Source organism: Alnus glutinosa, chromosome 1 (genome assembly GCF_958979055.1).
Source record: "Alnus glutinosa chromosome 1, dhAlnGlut1.1, whole genome shotgun sequence".
Classification (NCBI taxonomy): Eukaryota; Viridiplantae; Streptophyta; class Magnoliopsida; order Fagales; family Betulaceae; genus Alnus; species Alnus glutinosa.
The window spans coordinates 29,269,099-29,292,431 of record NC_084886.1 but is presented as its reverse complement, the minus strand read 5'-3'; the positions used below and the strand labels follow the sequence as shown (position 1 = coordinate 29,292,431).

Below are 23,333 nucleotides of genomic sequence, written 5' to 3'. Positions count from 1 at the left end.
CTGTCATCCCCAAATAGTACCTATAGAAATTTCATAAGACAACAAGAGAAAACATGGGAGATAAAATAAATGGTTCCTCAAACAAAATGCAAGGCATGAATAAGATGTGACACGATAAACAATGCAATGCAAACATACCTGACATACACTAGGATTTAGGAACCAAAATCCTAGGCATGGTGAGACTTCACCTTTACTAGGTGAGTCCACTCCCCCTCAAGGGGTGAATGGTCTCATCATGCTTGACCCATACCTCCTTGACCCATGGACGTGGTTTGAGGGACTTGTCAATTTTGGCCATTCTCATTAGCTTACCTTACATTAGGCTCAGCAACCCCGCATAGCCATGGTTGCATTTAGGCTTCTGCAGCTTTCTCTTGCAGCGCCTTGATTCGTTCTTCTTTGGTTTGCCACTCTTATTGGCAGGAACAAACTTCTGCGGATGCCGTGGAGCCTGATGTGCCATCGGAGGTAGAGTGCCTGATGTAGCTCCTATTGGCAACTCCCTCTGAACCTTCGACTTCTGAGCCTAGAGCTGTGGACATTTGGGTCGGATGTGACCGGTGATGCCGCAGTGATGATCGGTGGGCAGGCTTCTTTTGTATGAATGCTTCTTGACAGTATCTATAAATTTTAGATTAGCATTCTTACAAATAACACTGTCCTTACCTTTTATATGTCTCCTATATAGAGTGACATATTTGGATGAGGAAGATTTTTCAACTTTACCTTTCCTCAGAGCATCCTGCTTAATCCAAGATTTGTGGGTTTTTAACAAAAACCAATTTGGTCTAATATGACCAACCTTCCCACGATTATGACAAGTAGGGACAAACTTACCATGAACTTGTGTACCCATATCTCTGGATTTAGGCTTCACACAATTATTTAAGCAAGAATTTTCATAATTATCCAAACAAGCAGTATCTATTATCACATGATTAATAACAATAGAATCTAATTTAGAATCAGAAGCATGTGAAGTAGAAGCACTCAAAACATCAACAATTAAGTCAAGTTTGTTAGAAATATCTGAATGAATACAAAGCATGCTCTTTAAATTATCACTAGAGAAGTTTTTTTAAGAGATCTTTAGATTCTTTTAATTTATTCTCAAGTGTATCAATAGTGTCAAATAGCATGGTATTCTCAGATTTCAAAGAGTTAATCATTAAAGACTCTTTTTCTTGCTTAACCATTTTGAGCTCTTTATTGGAATTTTTTGAAATTTTACTCAATTTAAGAAAATTCTCAATTAGCTCATTATCAGAATTCTCTTCAGATAACATAGAAGAATTCATGACAAAAGAAGTTAAAAATAAATATTGACTTCTAAAAGAACCAAGTGTGGGTTTGTGTGCAACAAAATATCTTAAATGCGGAATTTAAAGAAGACAAGATATTTGTTGATGAAGTGGAAACTCTATGAAGAGAAAAACCACTTCGGGGCAGCCGAACCCAGGAACTCCACTATCCAAAAACAAAGCAAGTTACAAAGCACTCGTACTCACAAAACCCATTACAATAGTCATACCTTTAACTATAACACAAAGCCCATCGTGAACGCTTCCCAACCAAGTCTCCTACTTGAAGGGATCTTTGATGGATTCCTTTACCTTAGGGCCAACCCCTAAGATAGACTTCACATGAACTGTTGAGCACACACTGGCAACGGCTAGAGAGCTAGCGGATCTTCAATTCTCACTAAATACCCTCTCTAAGCACTATTGAATTCGATACAGAATTCATACAAATTACAAGCCTAGAGCCCTCTATCTATAGGCTTACAAAAATCCTAAATCTGCTCAAATTTGAACTCTGGCTATCGAGCGTCCAAACAGAAGTTAGCCTCATCCGACGGTGTTCTGCGACCACCTTCCAGAATAGCACATTTCTTTCCATAACAGGTCCACGTCCGAACGGCTTGGCCGAGCGTCCGGACGATCTTCGCTGTAACTCCTTTCCGCGCTCGAAAAGGAAATTCAAAATATTTTGAAATGCTGGACAGCGTCCGGACGTGTTGCCACGTTGTTTGGACATCTTGCAGAGACTTCCTAAAAAGTGTCGACTGAAATCCAACTCCGTGTAGAAATTGGAGAAGCTTGACCTAGCGTCCGGACGGTATTGCTCTGATGTCCGAACGTCTTCAATGCTGAAGCTTCTAAACAGTGCGGGGAGTCCGGACGCCTTCAAAGGCCCGTCCGGACGGTTGCATAGGAACTAGCTGTTTTGACATGGAAACTGCATGGAATCTTCATGGACATCTTCAAGAAACTTGTGATCAGTCACATCACTTTAAATGAACACTGTCCATATTATATGAAGACTCTGAATAGAAATTGATCATCCTGTTTAAATTGCAACCATTACATAAAGTGTTTTTGTCATCCAAAATGTAGCCAACATAAAATACTAGCAGAAGTAAACAAAAATATGGATCACACTCAGGAGATTAGTCCAAAAAGAGTGTACCCGCTCTGATACCTATTGAAAATTAAGAGACTTCTAATTTAATCGTGTGTGTGTGCAACATGCAACAAAATATTTTAAATACAAAATTTAAAGAACACAAATATTTTGTTAACGTAGTAGAAACTCAATTAAGAGAAAAACCACTCCGAGCCAGCCAAACCCAGGAAATCCACTATTAGAAGACAAAGCTAATACATAGACACTAACACTCACAGTGATCATATCTAGCACTCTGACACGTAACCCAACGTGAACGCCTCCCAACCAAGTCTCCTACTTGAAAGGGTCTTCTATGGATTCATTTACCTTAGGGCTCCTCCCTAAGATAGACTTCAATTAAGAGCACAACAACAGCATACCGGCAACCCTTAGAGAGCTAGCAAATCTTCACAATGTCTACCTAAACACCTTCTCTAAGTACAGAAGAATTCAACACTGAATTCATGATTTTTTACATGCCTAGAGGCCTCTATTTATAGGCTACAGAAGACCTAAATTTACATTAATTCAATTTTCACTAGGCTGCGTCCGAACGCAAGCTGAGTCCGTCTGGACGGACAACTATGCAACGGCCTTTCCATAATGCACTTCATGCTCTCAATATTAAGGCCGCGTCTGAACAATGTTACCCTAGCGTCTGGATGGTTGCAACTCTGCTGCACATAATTTCCATAATAAGGACCGTGTTCAGACGGTGTTGCCCTGGTGTCCGAACGATTGCAATTATTCACCACAACTTGCCTTATCAAGGACCTCATCCGGACGGTGTTGCCTTGTCGTCTGGACATATGCAATTGCCTTCCCATATACGTGTCTATGAAGGAAATCTGATTACTTGTCAAACTCTGATGAGCATTCGGATACGTTGTCGTGACGTCCGAAGGGATGCAACCTTGAACTGTTCGAAACTTCTGGACATTGATGGACGTCCAGACGGTATTGCCACATCGTCCGGACGGATGTTGCTGATTGATGAGTGTCCAGACGTTTTACTGGGCCGTTCGGACAAAAACAAAGGATCTAATTTTTCTGAGTTGGAATCTGCACAGAATCTTCCTTGAACACTGAAATAGCCTTCTTGCAGCTTGTGACACTAGAGTTTGTCATAATAAGGCTTTTTCCATCTTAGAGAAATAAACCCTAAATACTTTGAACATTCTGGAATATACGGCATCCCTGTGAAAACAACAACATTACATGATAGTGATTTTGTCAACAAAATGTAGCCAATCAAAAACTATCAGTCTTGATTTCTATTAATGTTCGTGGTCGTTGTGCCCACTCTAACCAACCCCCAACAGCTCCAGAAAGAGACCTGTGAGATATCAAAATGGACGACTTGAGAAGACAAATGCAATAGCTCTAAGAACGTTATGAAGCCTTTGAACTTGATGCCCCTCCTCATGGTTCAGATGTTGAAACTTCCAGCTATGATGGAGAGAATGTTAATCCTTTTCTCCAAGCTCGTAGTCATGCCTCGAGTAATAGCACTCCACCTCATCCTCGAAACCTAAGAATTCATGGTGTCCAATGCCATTATGATGTTAAGGTGGACATTCCAGAATTTGAAAGGAGAATGCAGCCCAATGAATTCATTGATTGGCTTAACACCATTGAGTGAATCTTTGATTACAAAGATATTCCAGAACATCACAAGGTGAAGCTTGTTGCCATCAAGTTGAGGAAGCATGCTTCTATTTGGTGGGAGAACCTTAAGAAATAACGAGAGCATGAACGGAAAAACTGAATTATGACGTGGGCAAAGATGAAGAAGGCTCTCAAGAAGAAGTATTTGCTAGATCATTATTGGCAAGATGCTTTATTTAAGTTCCACAACTTTCGGCAAAACGAACTTTCTATGGAGGAGTACACGGTAGAATTTTATCATTCTATGATGTGTTGTCCTATTGTAGAACAGGAAGAGCAAATGGTAGCCTGTTACCTTGGAGGGTTACATTCCGAAATAGGAAATGTTGTACAATTACAGCCTTACTGGACTTACAATGATGTTTGTAAGCTAGCACTTAAGGTGGACAAACAATTGAAGGAAGAGCGCAGGAATACCTATCGACCTTTCAATCAAGGAGGAATCACCAACCGAGGGAGTAGTTCTACTACCAAGGCCACGCCATATCCCAAGGTTGCAGCTGCCAAACCAGACAAGGGTGAAGCCAAACAACCAATCAAGAGTGAACTCCAGGAGTTTCAAATCGCTCCAATATTTATAACTCAAGTAGAAAATGCTTTAAATGTCATGGTTTTGGACATATTGCTTCTGATTGTCCAAATTGCAAGATTATTTCACTTGTTGAGGAAGACTTGGAAGATGATGTTGAGGATGAACCAGTTGATGAAGAGTCCGAGGAAGACTTGACATATGCGGATCAAGGGGAGTCTCTTGTAATTCGTAGGATCTTGAAATCCACCTACGCAGAAGAAGATTGGCTTCGGAACAACATTTTCCACACCAAGTGCACCTCTAGTGGCAAGATGTGTAATGTAATCACTGATGGGGGAGTTGTAAGAATGATGTGTCTACAACCATGGTGAAGAAACTCAACCTGAAAACAGAACCTCATGCCGATCCTCACAAGCTTCTGTTAGTTTTAATTGGCTGCATTCTGTTGACAAAATCACTATTATGTAAGTCTGCTACCTTAACAGGGATGTCGTATATTTTAGAGTCTTCAGAATATTCAAGAGTTATTTTCCAAAACATGGAAAGTCTTCATATGACAATTTTCAGTGTCATAAGCTCAAGAAAGGAAATTTCCAAGCATCAAGAAGATTTTGTACAGTTTACAACTCAGTAAAAGTCAGTTCCCCACTTACCGTCTGGATGGCCTAGAGGAAGCGTCCAGACACCCATCAGTGTTTGAAGAATGTCCGAACACCTCAGCAAACACCAACCACAGGGAACTTATGTTTGCATAGATGTCTGGACAGCCCAGCGAACAACAAATCTCGAGAGCATCTGTTTGCACAGGTGTCCAAATGGCAAACTGGAGGCTGCGAACAGTGAACATTGTAAGCAATCGTTCGGACGCTAGGGCTATACCGTCCAGACTCGATGACTGAAGATTAATGAAGAATCGCATATTCTGAAGTTAGTTGCTACTTGCCGTCCGGAAGCAAATTGTCTAAGTCCGGCCGCCGCCCAAAGAACTTCAAATCAAACTTGTATTAGGTTTTCTATAGCCTATAAATAAACCTGTCTATGCATGTATTATTCAAGAATTCTGTATTGAATTCCTTTGTACTAAGAGAGAGTGTTTAGGCAGAAACAAAGATATTTACTAGCTCTCTTAGGATGATTCGTGTGTGATTTGATCAACCTTTGAAGTCTAGCTTAGGGAGGAGCCCTAAGCTAAAGGATTCCGTTGAAGACCCCTTCAGGTAGGAGACCTGATTGGGAGGCGTTCGTGTATAGGTACACGTCAGAGTGCACGGTATGACAATTGCATAATGGGTATATGAGTGCGAGTGCTTTACTACTAGTCATGTCTTCTGAATAGTGGAAATCCTAGGTTTGGCTACCCCAAAGTGGTTTTTCTCTTAACTAAGTTTCCACTTTGTTAGTTTTTGTGTTGGCTGCATTCTGTTGGACAAAATCACTTCTATGTAATGTTGCTGCTTTCACAGGGATGCTGCTTTATCCAGAGTCTACTCTTCAGCTATGTTCTTCAAGAAGATTCTGTGAAGTTTTCAAGGATTTATTTCGGTTCCCTGTCAGTCGTCAGGATGACGTGGTATTCCGTCTAGACGCTCATTAGTTAGCAACATCCGTCCGAACGATGATATCTTTTCGTCCAGATGCCCATCAGTGTCTAGAATCTTCAAACAGTTCTAAGTTGCATCTATCCGGACGTAATGGCAAATCGTCTGGACGCTCTTCAGAGTTCGAGAAGATCCCAGTGTTTCAGTGCATCCGTCCGGACGACGTGGCTATACCTTCCGGACGCCATTCAGTGTTTGACAAGTATTAGGGTTTCTGCCTCAAGACACATTTATGGGAAGACGGCTGCAACCGTCCGAACGATGTTCTCTATAAGGCAAGTCATGCATCCAACGTTCAACGTTCCCAGTGTTTCAGACATAAGCCTTCATGGTCCAGACGCTCGAGTTTTATTTATGGAAATTGCGTGCATCAATTCAAACTGTCCGGACGACAGTCTTCATGGTCCGGATGCTCCGAAGCCTTATTATGGAAATTGCATGCAGCTGAAGTGCAACCGTCTAGACGCTTGGGCAACACCGTCCGAAAATCCTCCGGTATTTTGATCATAACTTTTTACTCAAATATCGGATTGGGACGAAATAGGCGTCGTTGGAAAGCTGACAAAAAATGATGTAATTTGAGTGTCCAAATGGCCAGTAGAAGCGTCCTTCCAGCTTCTGACCATCCGGAAACATTTCCCGTCCGGACGGCCCTGCAGAAAATTCCAGAATTACTTTTCGAACAAGAAAAACTTGGCCCGTCTGGACGGCCCTGGCTCCCATCCGGACGCGTGTACCTCAGAATCTATTTTTTACTCGATTTTGGGTTTCCAAAGCCTATAAATAAGAGGCTTCAGGCATGCTTTCAATATAGAATTTGGTGGTGAATTCTCTACAGCTTAAAGAGGGTGTTTAGGGAGATATTGAAGATTTGCTAGCTCTTTAGCTTTGCCAATATGTCATTTGATCAACTGTGAAGTCTATCTTAGGGGTTGGCTCTAAGGTAAGGGATTCCATTGAAGACCCCTTCTGGTAGGAGACCTAGTTGGGAGGCATTCGTGTTGAGTTACACGTTGAAAGCAAGGTACGACCACTGCATCGGGTCTATGAGAGTGTTACTATCTTGTATCTAGCTTTGTCTTCTGAATAGTGGAATTCCTGGGTTTGGCTGCCCCGTAGTGGTTTTTCTCTTAATTGAGTTTCCACTTCGTCAACAAAATATTTGTCTCATTTAATTTCCGCATTTAATATTTTGTTGCATACTGTTCACACATACTTGTTAAAATTAGAAGTCCATTTAATTTTTCATTTGGTATCAGAGCGGGTACACTCTATTTAGGATTTATTTCCTGAGTGTGATCCTCATCTCTTTGTGACTTCTATTTTTTGATTACACCTTTTATCATGAATTCTTCTCAGTTATCTAGTGAGGATTCTGATATTAAGCTCTTTAAGGTTTTTAATAAATTGAAGAATGCTCAACATTCTAAAATTTCACATAATGAGCTTAAAAGGGTGAAGCAAGAAAAAGAGTCATTAATTATGAAATTGTCTGAATCACATGCTTTGATTAACTCTTTAAGATCTGAAAATACCATGCTGTTTGACATTATTGATAAACTTGAGAATAAATTAAAAGAATCTGAAGATCTCTTGAAAAAATTCTCCAGTGATAGTTTGATGAGCATGCTTTGTATTCATTCAGATGTTCCTAACAAGCCTGTTTTAATTGTTGATGATTTGAGTACTTCTACTTCACATGCTTCTAATTCTGAATTAGATTCCACTATTATTAGGCCTGTGATAATAGATACTGATTGGTTAGATAATTTTTGCTTGAATAATTGTGTGATGCCCAAGCCTAAGGAATCAGGAACACAAGGTAAGTTTGTTCCTACTTGTCATAATTGTGGGAAAATCGGTCATATTAGGCCAAATTGTTATTTGTTGAAATCCCACAGACCTTGGATTAAGCATGATGCTATGAGGAAAAGTGAAGTTGATGATTCTTCCTCATCAAAATATGTCCCTCCGCATAGGAGACATATAAAAGGTAAGGGCAATGTTATTTGTAAGAATGCTAACCACAATTTTGCAGAGAATGTCAAGAAGCATCCAAATAAAAGAAGCTTGCCCACCTGTCATCATTGCGCCATCACCGGTCACATCCGATCCAAATGTCCACAGCTCCAGAAGTTGAAGGTTCAGAGAAGCTGCCAACAAGAGCTACATCAGGCACTCTACCTCCTACAGCACTTCAGGCTTCACGGCATCAGCAACAGTTTGTTCCTTCCTATCAGAGTAGCAAATCAAAGAAGAACAAACCAAGGTGCTACAAGAGAAAGCCGCAGAAGCCCAATGGCAGCCATGGCTATGAAGGGTTGCTGAGCCTAATACAAGGTATGCTATGGAGTATGGCCAACATGGACATGACCCACAAACCATCTCCACGGGTGAAGCAGGTATGGGTCAAGAAGGATGAGACCATTCACCCCATGAGGGGGAATTAACGCACCTAGCAGGAGAAGGTGTTCATGCCTAGGATTCGGTTCCTAATCCTAAGGCATTAGGTTTGATTGCTTGCACTTTTACTTGTTATATTTGTGTGCTTACTATGCAATCTAGGAACCAGTTTGTTGTGCCCCCTATTTCTCTTGAGAGGACTTTGCAGGTACTTGTTGGGGAAGACAGAAAAAGCAGGTCGAGCAACTGTTTTTCTGTATTGGCATCATCAGGATTTTTTTTCTCTTGGCATATCAGATAATTGCATGTATTTTCTCCTGATATCTCAATTCTTTTGGTATTAATTTACTTTGCTTAGATATAATTGAGAGTTTCTGACTATAATTTGCCAAGTGTTTTCCTGTATATGCAAAAATTGGATAGCTTCTTTTCTCATGCGATGAAAAATGTGCACTATCCACGACTCCCCTAAAGGTACATCTTTACTTCTCTGACATTTTGTTTCTAGAAATTCTGGATAAGAGAACAGGTTTTTGATAAGATGGCCAAATTGACCACATGCTAGTTGAACCTAGAACCTAAAAACTCTGGCATTCCCTTTAGATTGCAGCACCATAAGAATCAAGTAGTAAATCATATGAATTATGCACTTTAAATTGTACATTCACTGCTTATGTGTTAAATTTGCTATATGCCTTGCCCTCTACGTGCAAGTAAAAATTTTACTTTGTCCTTCATGGTACAAGTAAAACAATTAGGTGCTGCATCTCAGGGGAAGTGTATCAGATGAGGGTGGCTAGGCCCTAGTAAGTTATAAGGTTTGACTTTTGGCTAATCTATCACATATTTTCTCTCTTGTCTAGAAAATCTGGTTGCTCTTTATCATTTCTGTGATAGTCATACCTTGTAGGCTAAGTCTTCACAGACACACGCATTGCATGAGTTGAGCTGTCTATTTGAATTTTCTATGTCTAGGAAAATGTTTGTGCTGATTGAACTCTCAACTCTCTTTTATATCTCTGCTTAGTTTTGAGATGCTCCCTAATTGTGTTATCAGTGGATTATACATGCTTGTTCTGAAACTGACTTGAGAAAAATTAAAATTCTGTAAATTTTTCTTCAGTCTTCTGTTTTTCAGTGTGAAGCGTCCGGACGGACCTATTCTTACGTCCGGACAAGCGCAGTCTTGCCATATGCTGACCTAGCAGTTGCCATCAGGATAGTTAAGTGACACATCCGGACAGGATCTCTACAGGTTTAAGACTTGCGTCTCTTTCTCTGTCATACACACATCTTTGCATTTTTATTGATTTATCATGGCATCTTGTGTGTTTTTCTCGTGGATTTCTCCCGAGATTTTGGCATTTTTTGCACATCTCTTTTCATCCCATGATCTTCATTGTGTCTTCCGTTATTCTTTTAAGTCTTTGTGCTTTTAGAATATTTGTTGGGATATTTTCTTGAGATAGTGTGCATGAAAATCCTTCTTTGTCTGTGTGTTGGGCTGATCATGATATATTTATGCCTTATGAGTAGCCGCATTACCTATATTTCTCTTTGGCATCCATTTGACAGCCGTGTTAAATACCACATTATTTTTGGAACTAACAGGATCTAATGTTATTTCTGGAGATATTTCTGGTTGGTTTTGATTCAGGAAGATGATATCCAGCGGGTCCCAGCACAATGTTTGACAGATGGATCCTTTGGAAAACTGACTGTTGTTGAAGTTGGATGTTCAAATTCCAAAAGTCTCAGGATTAAGATGAGCTTTTTCCCCCTAGCTCATGCAGAGCCTTCCATAGCATTCCCTTAGATCTGCATCAGTTTGAGGTTCAATGATGACTCTCCTCAGTTATCTTGCAAACCAGTTGCTTAGAGGATGTCAATCTGCGGATAACTAGTTTCAGGCTTTGCCAAATCAATAGATTCAAGGATTTTCAGTTCGTGGTTCCCGACTTCCTGAGCTAGAAGCCGAAGTAGTACAAATCCAGCTTTTACGGATTTCTCTCCGTTACTTGATTTCAGTGGATCAGCAGGATTTGGTACTTGGAGGATTTATGTTCCTCTCTTTTGAGCCACTTGCAGACTTTTCTCTATTTTCCTATTGTTTTGGATTTTAGAAAGTTTTTTGTCTGTGGATATTATTACTCTATTTACCCTTGTACTTTTGAGACTTTGAGGGGGAGTAATTGTTGTCTGGTTTTTCTCATTACTCTGTTTTACCCTTTGTCCCTTTGTGACAAAAAAGGGGAGTAATTTTTGATTTGGACCGGGATTGTACTTTTAACCAGTCAAGTGATTTTTGTCCCAGAATGGCCAAAGGGGAAGTTTGTTAGTTTTTGTGTTCGCTGCATTCTGTTGGACAAAATCACTTATATGTAATGTTGTTGCTTTCACAGGGATGCTGCTTTATCCAGAGTCTACTCTTCAGCTATGTTCTTCGAGAAGATTTTGTGAAGTTTTCAAGGATTTATTTCGGTTCCCTGTCAGCCGTCCGGACGACTTGGTATTCCGTCTGGACGCTCATCAGTTAGCAACATCCGTCCGGACGACGAGATCTTTCCGTCCGGACTCCCATCAGTGTCTAGAAGCTTCGAACAGTTCAAGGTTGCATCCGTCCGGACACTCTTCAGAGTTCGAGAAGATCCCAGTGTTTCAGTGCATCCATCCTGACGACGTGGATATACCGTCCGGACGCCATTCAGTTTTTGACAAGTATTAGGGTTTCTACCTCAAGACACATTTATGGGAAGACGGCTGCAACCGTCCAGACATAAGCCTTCATGGTCCGGACGCTCGAGTTTTATATATGGAAATTGCATGCATCAATTCAAACCGTCTGGACGACAGTCTTCATGGTCTGGACGCTTCGAAGCCTTATTATGGAAATTGCGTGCAGCCGAAGTGCAACCGTCCGGACACTAGGGCAACACCGTCCGGACGTCCTCCGGTATTTTGTTCATAACTTTTTGCTCAAATATCGGATTGGGATGAAATCAGCGTCGTTGGAAAGCTAACAAAAAATACTGTAATTTGAGAATCCACACGGCTAGAAGAAGCGTCCGGACGGCCCTGCAGAAAATTCCAGAATTACTTTTCGGACAAGAAAAACTTGGCCCGTCCGGACGGCCTTGGCTCCCGCCCGGACGCGCGTGCCTCAGAATCCATTTTTTACTCGATTTTGGGTTTCCAAAGCTTATAAATAAGAGGCTTGAGGCATGCTTTCAATATAGAATTCGGTGGTGAATTCTCTACAGCTTAGAGAGGGTGTTTAGGAAGATATTGAAGATCTGCTAGCTCTCTAGCTTTGCCAGTGTGTGATTTGATCATCTGTGAAGTCTATCTTAGGAGTTGGCCCTAAGGTAAAGGATTCCATTGAAGACCCCTTCAGGTAGGAGACCTGGTTGGGAGGCATTCGTGTTGGGTTACACGTTAGAAAGCAAGGTACGATCACTGCATCGGGTCTATGTGAGTGTTACTATATTGTATCTAGCTTTGTCTTCTGAATAATGGAATTCCTGGGTTTGGCTGCCCCGGAGTGGTTTTTCTCTTAATTGAGTTTTCTCTTCGTCAACAAAATATTTGTCTCCTTTAATTTCCGCATTTAATATTTTGTTGCACACTGTTCACACACACTTGTTAAAATTAGAAGTCCATTTAATTTTTCACACTTCGTTAACAAAATATATGTCTTCTTTAAATTCCGCATTTAGATGTTTTGTTAATTGATCACACAAACACATGATAAATTAGAAGTCTATTATATTTTTCAGCTTCAATGGCTTAAAGAGGGCAATGATATCCAAGTAACTAAGAAATGCTTAGTTCAGTTCTTTGTTGGAAAAAATTACAAGGATGAAGCTTTGTGTGATTTGTTCCTATGGATGCATGTCATATATTGCTCTGTAGACCATGGCAGTTTGATACAAGAAATTTTCATGATGGTTTCATAAACACTTATTCTTTTGAAAAAGATGGAACCAAAATTACCTTAGCTTCGTTAAGAATGTTGGTTGCAACTAAACCTTCTAAAGAGGAGGGTAGTAATCTACTTTTATATGTGAAGTTGAGAGAGCTTTATTAGAATATGGGGATGGGTATGCTCTAGTGGTAGTGGAAAAGAAAGGCTCAATTGAAATTCCTCTTATTTTACAACCACTTCTTGAGAAATTTCCTGATGTTATTCCGAAAGAGCTTCCACCGGGTCCCCCTCCCATGAGAGATAAACAACATCACATTGACCTTGTTCCAGGTTCCATTCTACCTAACAAGGCGGCCTATCGAATGAATCCAAGAGACCATGAAGAGTTGCAAAGACAAGTTGATAAGCTGATTACCAAAGGCCTCGTGAGAGAAAGCACGAGTCCTTGCGTTGTTCTAGCACTTCTACCAAAGAAGGATGGTTCTTGGCGTATATGCATCGACAATAGGGCTATGAACAAGATCACCATAAGGTATCGCTTTCCCATTCTAAGGCTAGATGATCTTCTTGATCAACTTCATGGGGCCACAATCTTCTCCTACCTGGATCTTCATAGTGGATATCATCAAATTCGCATGACAGACGGTGATGGATGGGAGACAGCTTTTAAAACTAGAGATGGCCTTTATGAATGAATGGTCATGCCATCTGGACTCTCTAATGCTCCTAGTACATTTATGTGTCTTATGAATCATGTATTTAAACCTTTTATAGAAAAATTTGTTGTCGTTCACTTTGATGATATCTTAGTTTACAGCAAATCTCCAGAACAGCATATGGAACACCTTCAACAAGTCTTTCAAACTCTATGAGAGCTGAAGATGTATGTCAACTAGAAGAAGTGTTGCTTCTTCACAAATAGCCTAGTGTTCTTAGGCTATGTTGTTTTAAAGGAAGGAATCATGATGGATCCCAGCAAAGTTGAGGTAATCACCAGCTGGCCTATTCCCAACTCCCTCCATGACATCAGAAGCTTTTAGGGACTTGCTTCATTCTACCAACGCTTCATCAAATGCTTTCGCAAGTAATAATTCTCGGTAAGTACGAGGTCAATCCACAAGGAATGATCAGACACAAGAAAATAATTCTTATTATTATGCAGAAAAGAAAAAATAGAAAATTGATTTTTCCACTAGAAAGTGAAGCAAAGGAATAGAATTTAAATTAAAAAGTAAACTACGAAACTAAAATAAATAAATTTGCTTTGGAAGAAATTAAAAGAAAATATTAAAGCTTCAAGGATCCACCTAGCAATTTATTACATATTCTTGAGGCATATATTTTTAACTCAAGTAGGTAGAGAATCAACTCTCCTAATTTGAAAATAAAACAATTAAGCGCAAGGTAAATATAAAATAAATTAAACATGGGTTGATTGAGAATTTGATTTCAAAAACATAACACAATAAATTAAGCATTCAATATATTTTCGAATCATTCAAATCAAACAAAGTAAGTATTTGATTTAAACAAAAATCATAATGAAACAAATAAACTTGTATCATTAAATTAATCTAAAATAAAATAAAAAAAATCCCAACATTTAATCAATAATCTATGAAGAACAAATAACGTAGTCTCAAGAATACATAATAAAAATACTAGGCTTTACCCCTAGCCTTAGCTAGAGACTTAGCCACTCATGTTTATGAAATTACAAATAACAAATAACAAAACCAGTTGAAATTTTCCAGAACTAGCGAAAAATTCTACACGCTTGCCCCCTACTCTGCTTCCCGCCTTACAAAAGCAAAGCATGAAATATATAGAGTGCATGACCTAGGGCTTCAGAGCTCTCTTGTTAAGGAAAGACTCGGTCCCCTTTTCTTAAGGAAATAATGTATGTGTCTCTTGGTGCTGCCATTTCCAATTTTGCTCATTCAAAAAAAATATGTCTTCACGTCTCACATTGTTGCAAGTACTTGGAAAGAATCTTGACTCAGTGCTGCTGCTTTTTTTTTTATTATTTGGAAATAATCGGCGCATGCACATCTAGAGAATTAAAACATCTTCTGACAAAATATCCTTTGTAGCACCTCTTCCTTCCCATTTCAGGATATATCTTACTTCAGGAAAACGTGCCCCCAATCTTGGAGAGAATCACAAATTTCGCTTCTCAATTCCTTGCACTGCACTAGCTGTTTTATTTCCTTCTTAAGGCTTGCAAACTTCTTTTCAACTTAAACAAAATATTCTCTCAAAATTTGGTCCTCTTATTTCCTTTGTAATTCCTACAAAAAAAGAAAATACAATTCATTGTATTGATATCAATTTAAGCTCGAATTTAAAAATTAAACAATGTTCCACAATTAAATATAAAATACAAGAATTAGAATAAAACATAGTATGATAATGCTTATTTTAATAGAGAAAATACGCACTTGTAAGCTATTATCACCCCCCCCCCCAACCAGCTTATTGCTAGTCTCTAGAAATTCAAGCGAGTTTAAACGAAATACAAACATAGACTCAAGAAAATAAATTTTTTTAAAAAAAAATAAAAAATTAACAAAAATTAGCCAAAGTTCAAAATACTAACAACGACCAAAGAATCTTCAAATGGTCCCATAACTCAATGTGAGTGAAATTTTCAGCCAACATAAACACACTCTCAATTTCAGATTTACATGACCTTGAAATTCTATCAAAATAATTATGTTTTGATTCAAGCCTTACCGGTGTTAACACTCAACAATTGAAATCACTCTGAAATACATGTAACACTCTCAAGTATATGTGAGCGAAATAATGTAATCAAAAATCAAACATCTCACATATGGATCATATGAAAACCGTTAAATCAAAAAAGAACAAGTAGTCTCATGAAAGAATGCTGAAAATAATTTACATTACACTCATTGATTAGTCATGAAAATTTCTAAACCATACATTCCTTGAGATCAAATAAGGACTTTTATTGGGACGTAGTGTAGGGTTAAGAGAAGGAAAATAACTAACAAAAAGGTAATGGTAAAAGTGAGAAATGTTTTCAAGAATAATTGAAACTTCATCATCTTTTGACATATCAATCAAATTCTTTTTCCAATCTTCCTTCAAGTAGCACTATTTCTTTTTCAAAATATACCTTCTACCCTTGAACATCAACCCCAATTTCCTTCTTTCTTCTTCTTTTTTTTTTTCTTTTCTTTTTCTTTCAGTTTTTTTTTTAATCACACGCCACCTCATTGGGATAAGTTAATTGACATTATTCTTGAAACACTTTGGAAAAGGGTTTAAGAAAGAAAAGCTAATCGCAAGGCTCAACGAGGTAACTAGCGACAATATATCATGAAAAGAAATTGCATGCTCAAAGTATAGAAAAATAGCCTAATTTCATCTCTCAAGGATTTGCATAATTCTTCAATATTCATGACTTCTCAAATTCAAGTATGGCATAAAAGCATCAATTTTTAACATTCAACCAAGAGAAAGAACAATGAGACTAACAACAAAATTATGTATGTGCTTCCAAAAGAAATATGATACCATGAAAATTTACCCTCTCCACAGAATGATTGGCTCAAAGCTCACAAGGGTTAAAAAATCTCCACATTTTTATCCTCAAGAATTTCTAAGTCACTTCAATCAGTAACAAAGAGACATGTTTATGTGGCTGAGTGCATGTGCAATGAATTAAGCATGACAGCAATGAAATTCTTTAGTAGGAGTAGCATAATGAACTTAAACAAAAACTCATGCTAAAGGAACAATTTTTCTTTTTCTTTTTTAACAAACAAAATTGAGACTAAAAAGAAAACACACAAGACACCACAAAGCACAAAACCTTTTTTTTTTTTAAAAAAAAAAAAAAAAAAACAACAAAAAAAACGAGGACAAAACATTAAGAAACCTCCCCCCAACCTAAAACTTACATTGTCCCAAATGTAACAAAATAAAGCACATAAGTACAGATTCAGAAGATTACCTTAAAGTGATGAAAACAAATTAAACTTATACCTGCAAAAATTAGAAAAAACAAAAAACAAAAAACAAAACAAAACAAAAGCAAAAGGAAAAGGAAAAACAAAAAAAAAAAAAAAAAAAAACAAAACAAAACAAAAACAAAGACAACCCAAACTACGACACAGACAATAACATAAATTTAACAATCATGATTCTCTACTTCATTTTTTTTCTTATCAACAATGTTCCAACCCATCATGCTTTTATAATCATTCAAAACATCAAATGACTTACCTCCTTGGAAAGCATCAAGTTTGGATGAACTTACCAGCGGAAGTCATCCTTGAAATTTAAATGTGCATACTTGCGTGCTACTGGCAAGTATTTTGAGTTATCATTTGGCACAGTATCATTCGATGGCAATGGATTGAGCTCATGAGGTGGCAGTTCGAACGGCTTCTAGGTGTTCACCTCCAATCTAGCTATAGAATCCTAAAAAAAAAAAAAAAAAAAAAAAATCACAGAAGTTAGTCAAGCAATATTCTAGAGGATTATCAGAACAAGATATATTGAAGTGATCCTGCTCAAGTGTCTCAATCACATTTAGTTCATGTACATCCCTATCTTCCTCAACATCATTAGGCTCATCATTGTCCACATGAAGATTTTCAATTTCGTTGTCCCCATATTGAGTCATTGGATGAAAAAAAAAATTCATTCTCACTCTCATTTTTCAAATAGGGCTTAATTCTATCAAGTGAGTTTTTCAACTCATGAAGATTTTGCATGGTATCTTGATTGAATTGGGCTTGCACTTGTACGAAGGTTTGCAATGTGTCCTCCAAGATATTGGTTTGCAATGTGTCATCCACGATATTGGTTTGAAGGATTTGGTTGTTGACTTGAAGAAAGTTTTGCAATGTATCCTCCAAGGTATTCCGAGGTGGTGGCACAAAAGGAAAATGAGAATGAAATCCTTGGGGCTCATTGAAAAATGAATGATTATTCCAACTGAAATTTGGGTGATTTTGCCAATTGTGATTATCATTTTCTGAGTATGGATTGCAAAATGATCTTTGGTACACACTCAACAAAGGATTGCTTAACCATTCTTGGATTTGAAAACAAAAAAGAAAATTAAAAATAAAATAAAATAAAAATAACAAAAATTAAACTAAGTGTCCTAGATGCATTCCTCGACAACGGCGCCAAAAACTTGTTGTATCAAAAAGGGTGCAAACCCAAGTATAGGTTTTTACAAGTAATAATTCTCGGTAAGTACGAGGTCGATCCACAGGGAATGATCAGACACAAGAAAATAATTCTTATTATTATGCAGAAAGGAAAAAATAAAAATTTGGTTTTTGGTTTCCACTAGAAAGTGAAGCAAAGGAATAGAATTTAAATTAAAAAGTAAACTACGAAACTAAAATAAATAAATTTTCTTTGGAAGAAATTAAAAGAAAACACTAAGGCTTCAAGGATCCACCTAGCAATTTATTACATATTCTTGAGACATATATTTTTAACTCAACTAGGTAAAGAATCAACTCTCCTAATTTGAAAATAAAACAATTAAGCACAAGGTAAATATAAAATAAATTAAACATGGGTTGATTAAGAATTTGATTTCAAAAACATGACACAATAAATTAAGCATTTAATATATTTTCGAATCATATCAAATCAAACAAAGTAAGTATTTGATATAAACAAAATCATAATGAATCAAAATAAACTTGTCTTATTAAATTACTCTCAAATAATAAAACATGCCCAACATTTAATCATTAATCTATGAAGAACAAAGAACATAGTATCAAGAACACATAATAAAAATACTAGGCTTCACCCCTAGCCTTAGCTAGAGATTTAGCCACTCATATTTATGAAAATACAAATAACAAATAACAAAACCAGTTGAAAGTCTCTAGAACTGGCAAAAAATTTTCCACGCTCGCCCCCCACTCTGCTTCCCCCCTTACAAAAGCAAAGCATTATATATAGAGAGTGCATAACCTAGAGCTTCGGTGCTCTCTTGTTAAGGAAAGAATCGGTGGCCTCTTCTTAAGGAAATAATGTACGTGTCTCTTGGTGCGGCCCTTTCCAATTTTGCTCCTTCAAAAAAATTCTGTCTTCACGTCTCACGTTGCTGCATGTATTTGGAAAGAATCTTGACTCAATGCTGCTACTTTTTTTTTTGGATATAATCACACATGCACGTCTAGAGAATTAAAACATCTTCTAACAAAATATCCTTTGTAGCACGTCTTCCTTCCCATTTCAGGATATATCTTACTTGAGAAAAACATGGCACCAATCTTGGAGAGAATCACGAATTTTGCTTCTCAATTCCTTGCACCGCACTAGCTGCTTTATTTCCTTCTTAAGGCCTGCAAACTTCTCTTCAACTTAAACAAAATATTCTCTCAAAATTTGTTCCTCTTATTTCCTTTGTATTTCCTACCAAAAAAAAAAAAAAAGATTCATTGCATTGATATCAATTTAAGCTCAAATTTAATAATTAAACAATGTTCCACAATTAAATATAAAATCCAAGAATTAGAATAAAACATAGTATGATAATTCTTGTTTTAATAGAGAAAATATGCACTTTTAAGCTATTATCAGCTCCCATCACAGAATGCCTTAAGGGAGGAATGTTTAAGTGGACGGAAAAAGCCCAAAAGAGCTTTGAACTTCTCAATCAGAAAGTAACGAAGGCACCAATCCTTATACTTCCAAATTTCTCCAGAGTGTTTAAAGTTGATTGTGATGCTTCTAATCTTGGAATTGGTGGTGTTCTCAGCCAAGAAGACAAGCCAATTGCCTTTTTCAGAGAAAAGCTCAATGACTCCCGAAAGAAGTATTCCACCTATGACAAAAAATTCTATGCTCTTGTTCATGCCTTGGATCATTGGAGTCATTATCTACTCTCCAAAGAATTTATACTTCATCTGACCATGAAGCTTTGAAGTACTTGAACAGCCAGCAGAAGCTCAACACACGACATGCAAAATGGAGTGAGTTTTTGCAAGTGTAATACCCGAGAAAGACACCTCACTTAAGTTATCAAATTATGTGCATAAATATAAGATTTAAGAAATGCTCTTAGTCTAATAGAATTATGTAGTTATGCATGTAGAAAGTTGGATCAGTAAAGCGAAGTCGATCGAGCGACTTTCTGGTCGATCGAGCGATTATAGGTCGATGTCGATCGATCGACTTAGTTTCGATCGAGCGATTTTATCCAGTGCGACGCAGCTTACGGGTGAACAGCAGAAAAGTGATTTTTACCTTTGATTTTAAACCCATTGCTCATGGACGGTTCCAGATGATTGAAACTTATTTAGTTAGCCTAAGTTAGCTTAGTTTGGTTGAAATTGAACTAGATATGGTGGTACAATCTAATCATGACTCAAGATATGGAAGAAAATCTAATCTTGGATATTAGATGATCTTGCATGGATATTTCTCTCTCTTGCTGCCAAAGATCCGACCCTTGGAAGGATTTGTGCTGGATTGATCTCAGCCCTTCGTGACTATTATATATAGCTTGCATGGGATACCAAAAATCAGCCTAAACTCTCCCCATGCCACTCACGTAAGCTCCCCTCCCCTTCACTGTTTTGGTATTGAATCTCCCATGGAAAAATCTCTCTCATTCTTCTGTGGAAGCCAGCACCTAGTGCTAGAAATAAAGCCCTGAATCCCCTCTTGTTTCTCAACAAAACACCAATAACCAACATCAGAAACCTCTCTCAAATTCTAGCTCAAAAGCTAGCAGCTCCCAACTCATTTCAAGCACCTTGCTTTGAAGTTAGACCTCCTTCTTTCATCCAATCTGTTGGGTGCGAATCTTGTTAAGTAAATCTCCCTTTCTACTCTCTAAAATTCAGTATGTGTTCCTAAGAATCATGGGTAATTTCTCCTCTTGAAAGAATTACACTCATGAAGCTTTAAACAAGCAAGATAATAGCTTTGCTTTAATACTTTTGTGGAAGTGAGCTGTTGAAGTATGGGTGTACTGATTTATGAAAAGGAAGGTGTGTGTATATATGTGTGTGTGTGTGTGTGTGTGTGTTGGAATTCCCTGCATGAATCAGAATATTAAAGTATGAACTAGTAGGTAAGTGTAAATGGTATATGGCTAATGCTTGTGTGTGTGGAAAGTATTATTTTAACTACATCAGGGTATGAGAGAGAGTTGTATATATATATATATATCAACATACTAGTGGAGTTAATGGCTAGTAAAAAGGGATGTTCTAGTTTCATTATTCAATAACCTAAGATGGCATTCAATACCTTGATTAAGAGAACCAAAAACGGAAGTATTAGGACAACGGTTAAAATGGTACTTTAAGGATAAATATAGTAAACATATTTGTAGCATCATTTCACTAATCTAGTATTACTATATGATTGGAATTATGCAGTTAAAGAGAAAGACTTTTGGAGCAGAAACTAGTAAGTATCTCTATACTTACTGAGGACGAAGCTGGTTGATTTTCCAATAATATTATGTTTACTGTTTTATTTACTTGTTTGCGCATGTGATTTTGCATATTTTATTATTTCTAATAACCTGTCTAATAACAAGCTGTTGGATCAAGATCCACGGTGGGTATGCGAGGCTTCACATGAGTTCCAAGGTTCTCAGTGAATGAGGAGATACCTGAAAAGAATAATAAATACAAAACTGGTGTACCAAGGTCACCAAGGAAACCAAGGTTTCCAGGAGCCAAGGCTCCCAAAGATTATAATTAAAAGTTAAGTGAGGAAACCAAGGTTTCAAATAACACGCTAACCGTGCCAAGGCCAACAGAGTAGTGGAAAAAGGGAAATGCCCAAAACTCTATATTTAAGATTGTCATTGCTTTATGGTTACATTTATGTTCACTTTATGTTTATGACTCGCGATCATGGATTATATTTTGTATATACATGTGATTATTTGGCCATTGCATTATGTTGCATTTACTAAATAAATCAGCTCTCATATTATTATTGGAAACAGTGGACTTACTTTAGTCTTTATGTTGTTTTCTTCTCCTTGTATGATACTTGTAATGGTTCAGGCTATGAAGAAGAAGAGGATTATCAGGACTATCCCGACACGTAGATGGTCCCTGGTTCAGTTTTGTAAGGCTGGAAAGCCTAAGTTTTGGGACTACCCTGTTATAGTCCATTAGCCTATCTTAAAACAATATTTATAATTCCCAGTTATATATATATACTTTGGCTTGTATAATTATTTAGCCCTGAGTGGCATGACTAGTATTGCTGTCTGTATAATTATGCTGACTGACTTATTTTATATATATTTGAGGTATTCTCAGTAGTAGCTCTGAAGTGTCAACCTATTTCCAATTTATATTATATTTATTCCGTTGCCAATAATTACCTCTGATAAGTTAGTAATGTCTTGTGGAAATTCGAAAATTTTCACTTACGCTTTTTGCAAAAGCGGGGCGTTACAGCAAGCTTTCTCATTCTAAATCAAGCCCAAGGTAGGTAAACTCAGTCAAGTAGCTGATGCTTTAAGTCGAAGACACTCTTTACTTAATACCATGCAAATGCAGGTTGTGGGTTTTGTAGTTGTCAAAAAAAACTTTACATAGATGATCCTAATTTTGGCCGTGCTTAGAAGGAATGTTCTAATGGTCTTAACAACCATTTCTTGCTGCAAGATGGTTTTCTTTTCAAAAACATCCATTTATGTATTCCCCAATGTTCATTAAGAGAAGCCATTATCAAAGAAGCCCATGGAGGAGGTCTTGCTGGTCATTTTGGCAGAGACAAAACTTTAGGTCTTGTGCAGGAGAATTTCATTTGGCCCAAGATGGTACGAGATGTTGTGGGACATGTGAAGCAATGTCAAATTTGCCACCTCTCAATGAGTCGCAAACAAAACACCCTACTATAAATCCCATTTCCTATTCCAAATGCCCCATGGGAGGATATTAGTCTTGACTTTGTTGTGGGTTTACCCAGAACCAAATGGAACAAAGATTCCAGTATGGTGGTAGTTGATCAATTCTCAAAGATGACCCATTTTGCCCCTTGCAACAAAACTCTTGATGCATCTCATGCTGCTGAATTGTATTTCAAGGAGATAGTCAAGCTTCATGGCATTCCCAAAACGATCACTTCCGATCGTGATTCCAAGTTTGTTGTTTATTTTCGGCATACACTTTGGCGAAAGCTTGGAACTATGCTCCAATTCAACTCTGAATACCATCCCCAAAAAGATGGTCAAACTGAAGTTGTTAATCAAAGTTTGGGAAACCTCTTGAGAAGTTTTGTGGCAAAGAACATCCGTCAATGGGATCTCCTCCTTGCTCAAGCTGAATTTGCCTATAATAGGTCTACTAGCCAAACCTACAACCATAGAATTTAATGGTGATGCTGATGAACGAGCCAAGGGAATCAAGAAGTTGCATGAGCAGATTCGAGGTCATATTGAGAAGCAAAATGAGAAGTATTGTACACAAGCCAATAAGCACAGAAAGCCAATGGCTTTCAAAGAAGGAGATTTGGTATGGATTCATCTTCGAAAAGAACATTTTCTAGCCAAACGGTGATCTAAACTCCTACCACGAGCAGATGGTCCTTTCAAAGTGCTCCAACGCATTGGGGAAAATATTTACAAGATTGAGCTCCCTGAAGACTATGGTGTATCTGCTACTTTCAATGTATGTGACTTAGCACCATATGAAGAAATCCTGATTCAGTGTAGAGAGTTCAAAAATCCCTTGTCGCTGTCCAATTAACCATCATTTCCAAGATA

At 37.8% G+C, this 23,333-nt stretch overlaps 1 protein-coding gene across 1 annotated transcript; it reads left to right on the top strand.

Annotated features, from left to right (window-relative positions):
• The first annotated feature begins 4,222 nt into the window (after positions 1–4,222).
• On the top strand, positions 4,223–13,272 carry LOC133858641 (uncharacterized). The gene is made up of 3 exons (XM_062294117.1): positions 4,223–4,705; positions 4,768–4,966; positions 12,722–13,272. Exons 1-3 carry the CDS (start codon positions 4,223–4,225, stop codon positions 13,270–13,272), a joined length of 1,233 nt encoding a protein of 410 aa, XP_062150101.1.
• The last annotated feature ends 10,061 nt before the right edge of the window (positions 13,273–23,333 follow it).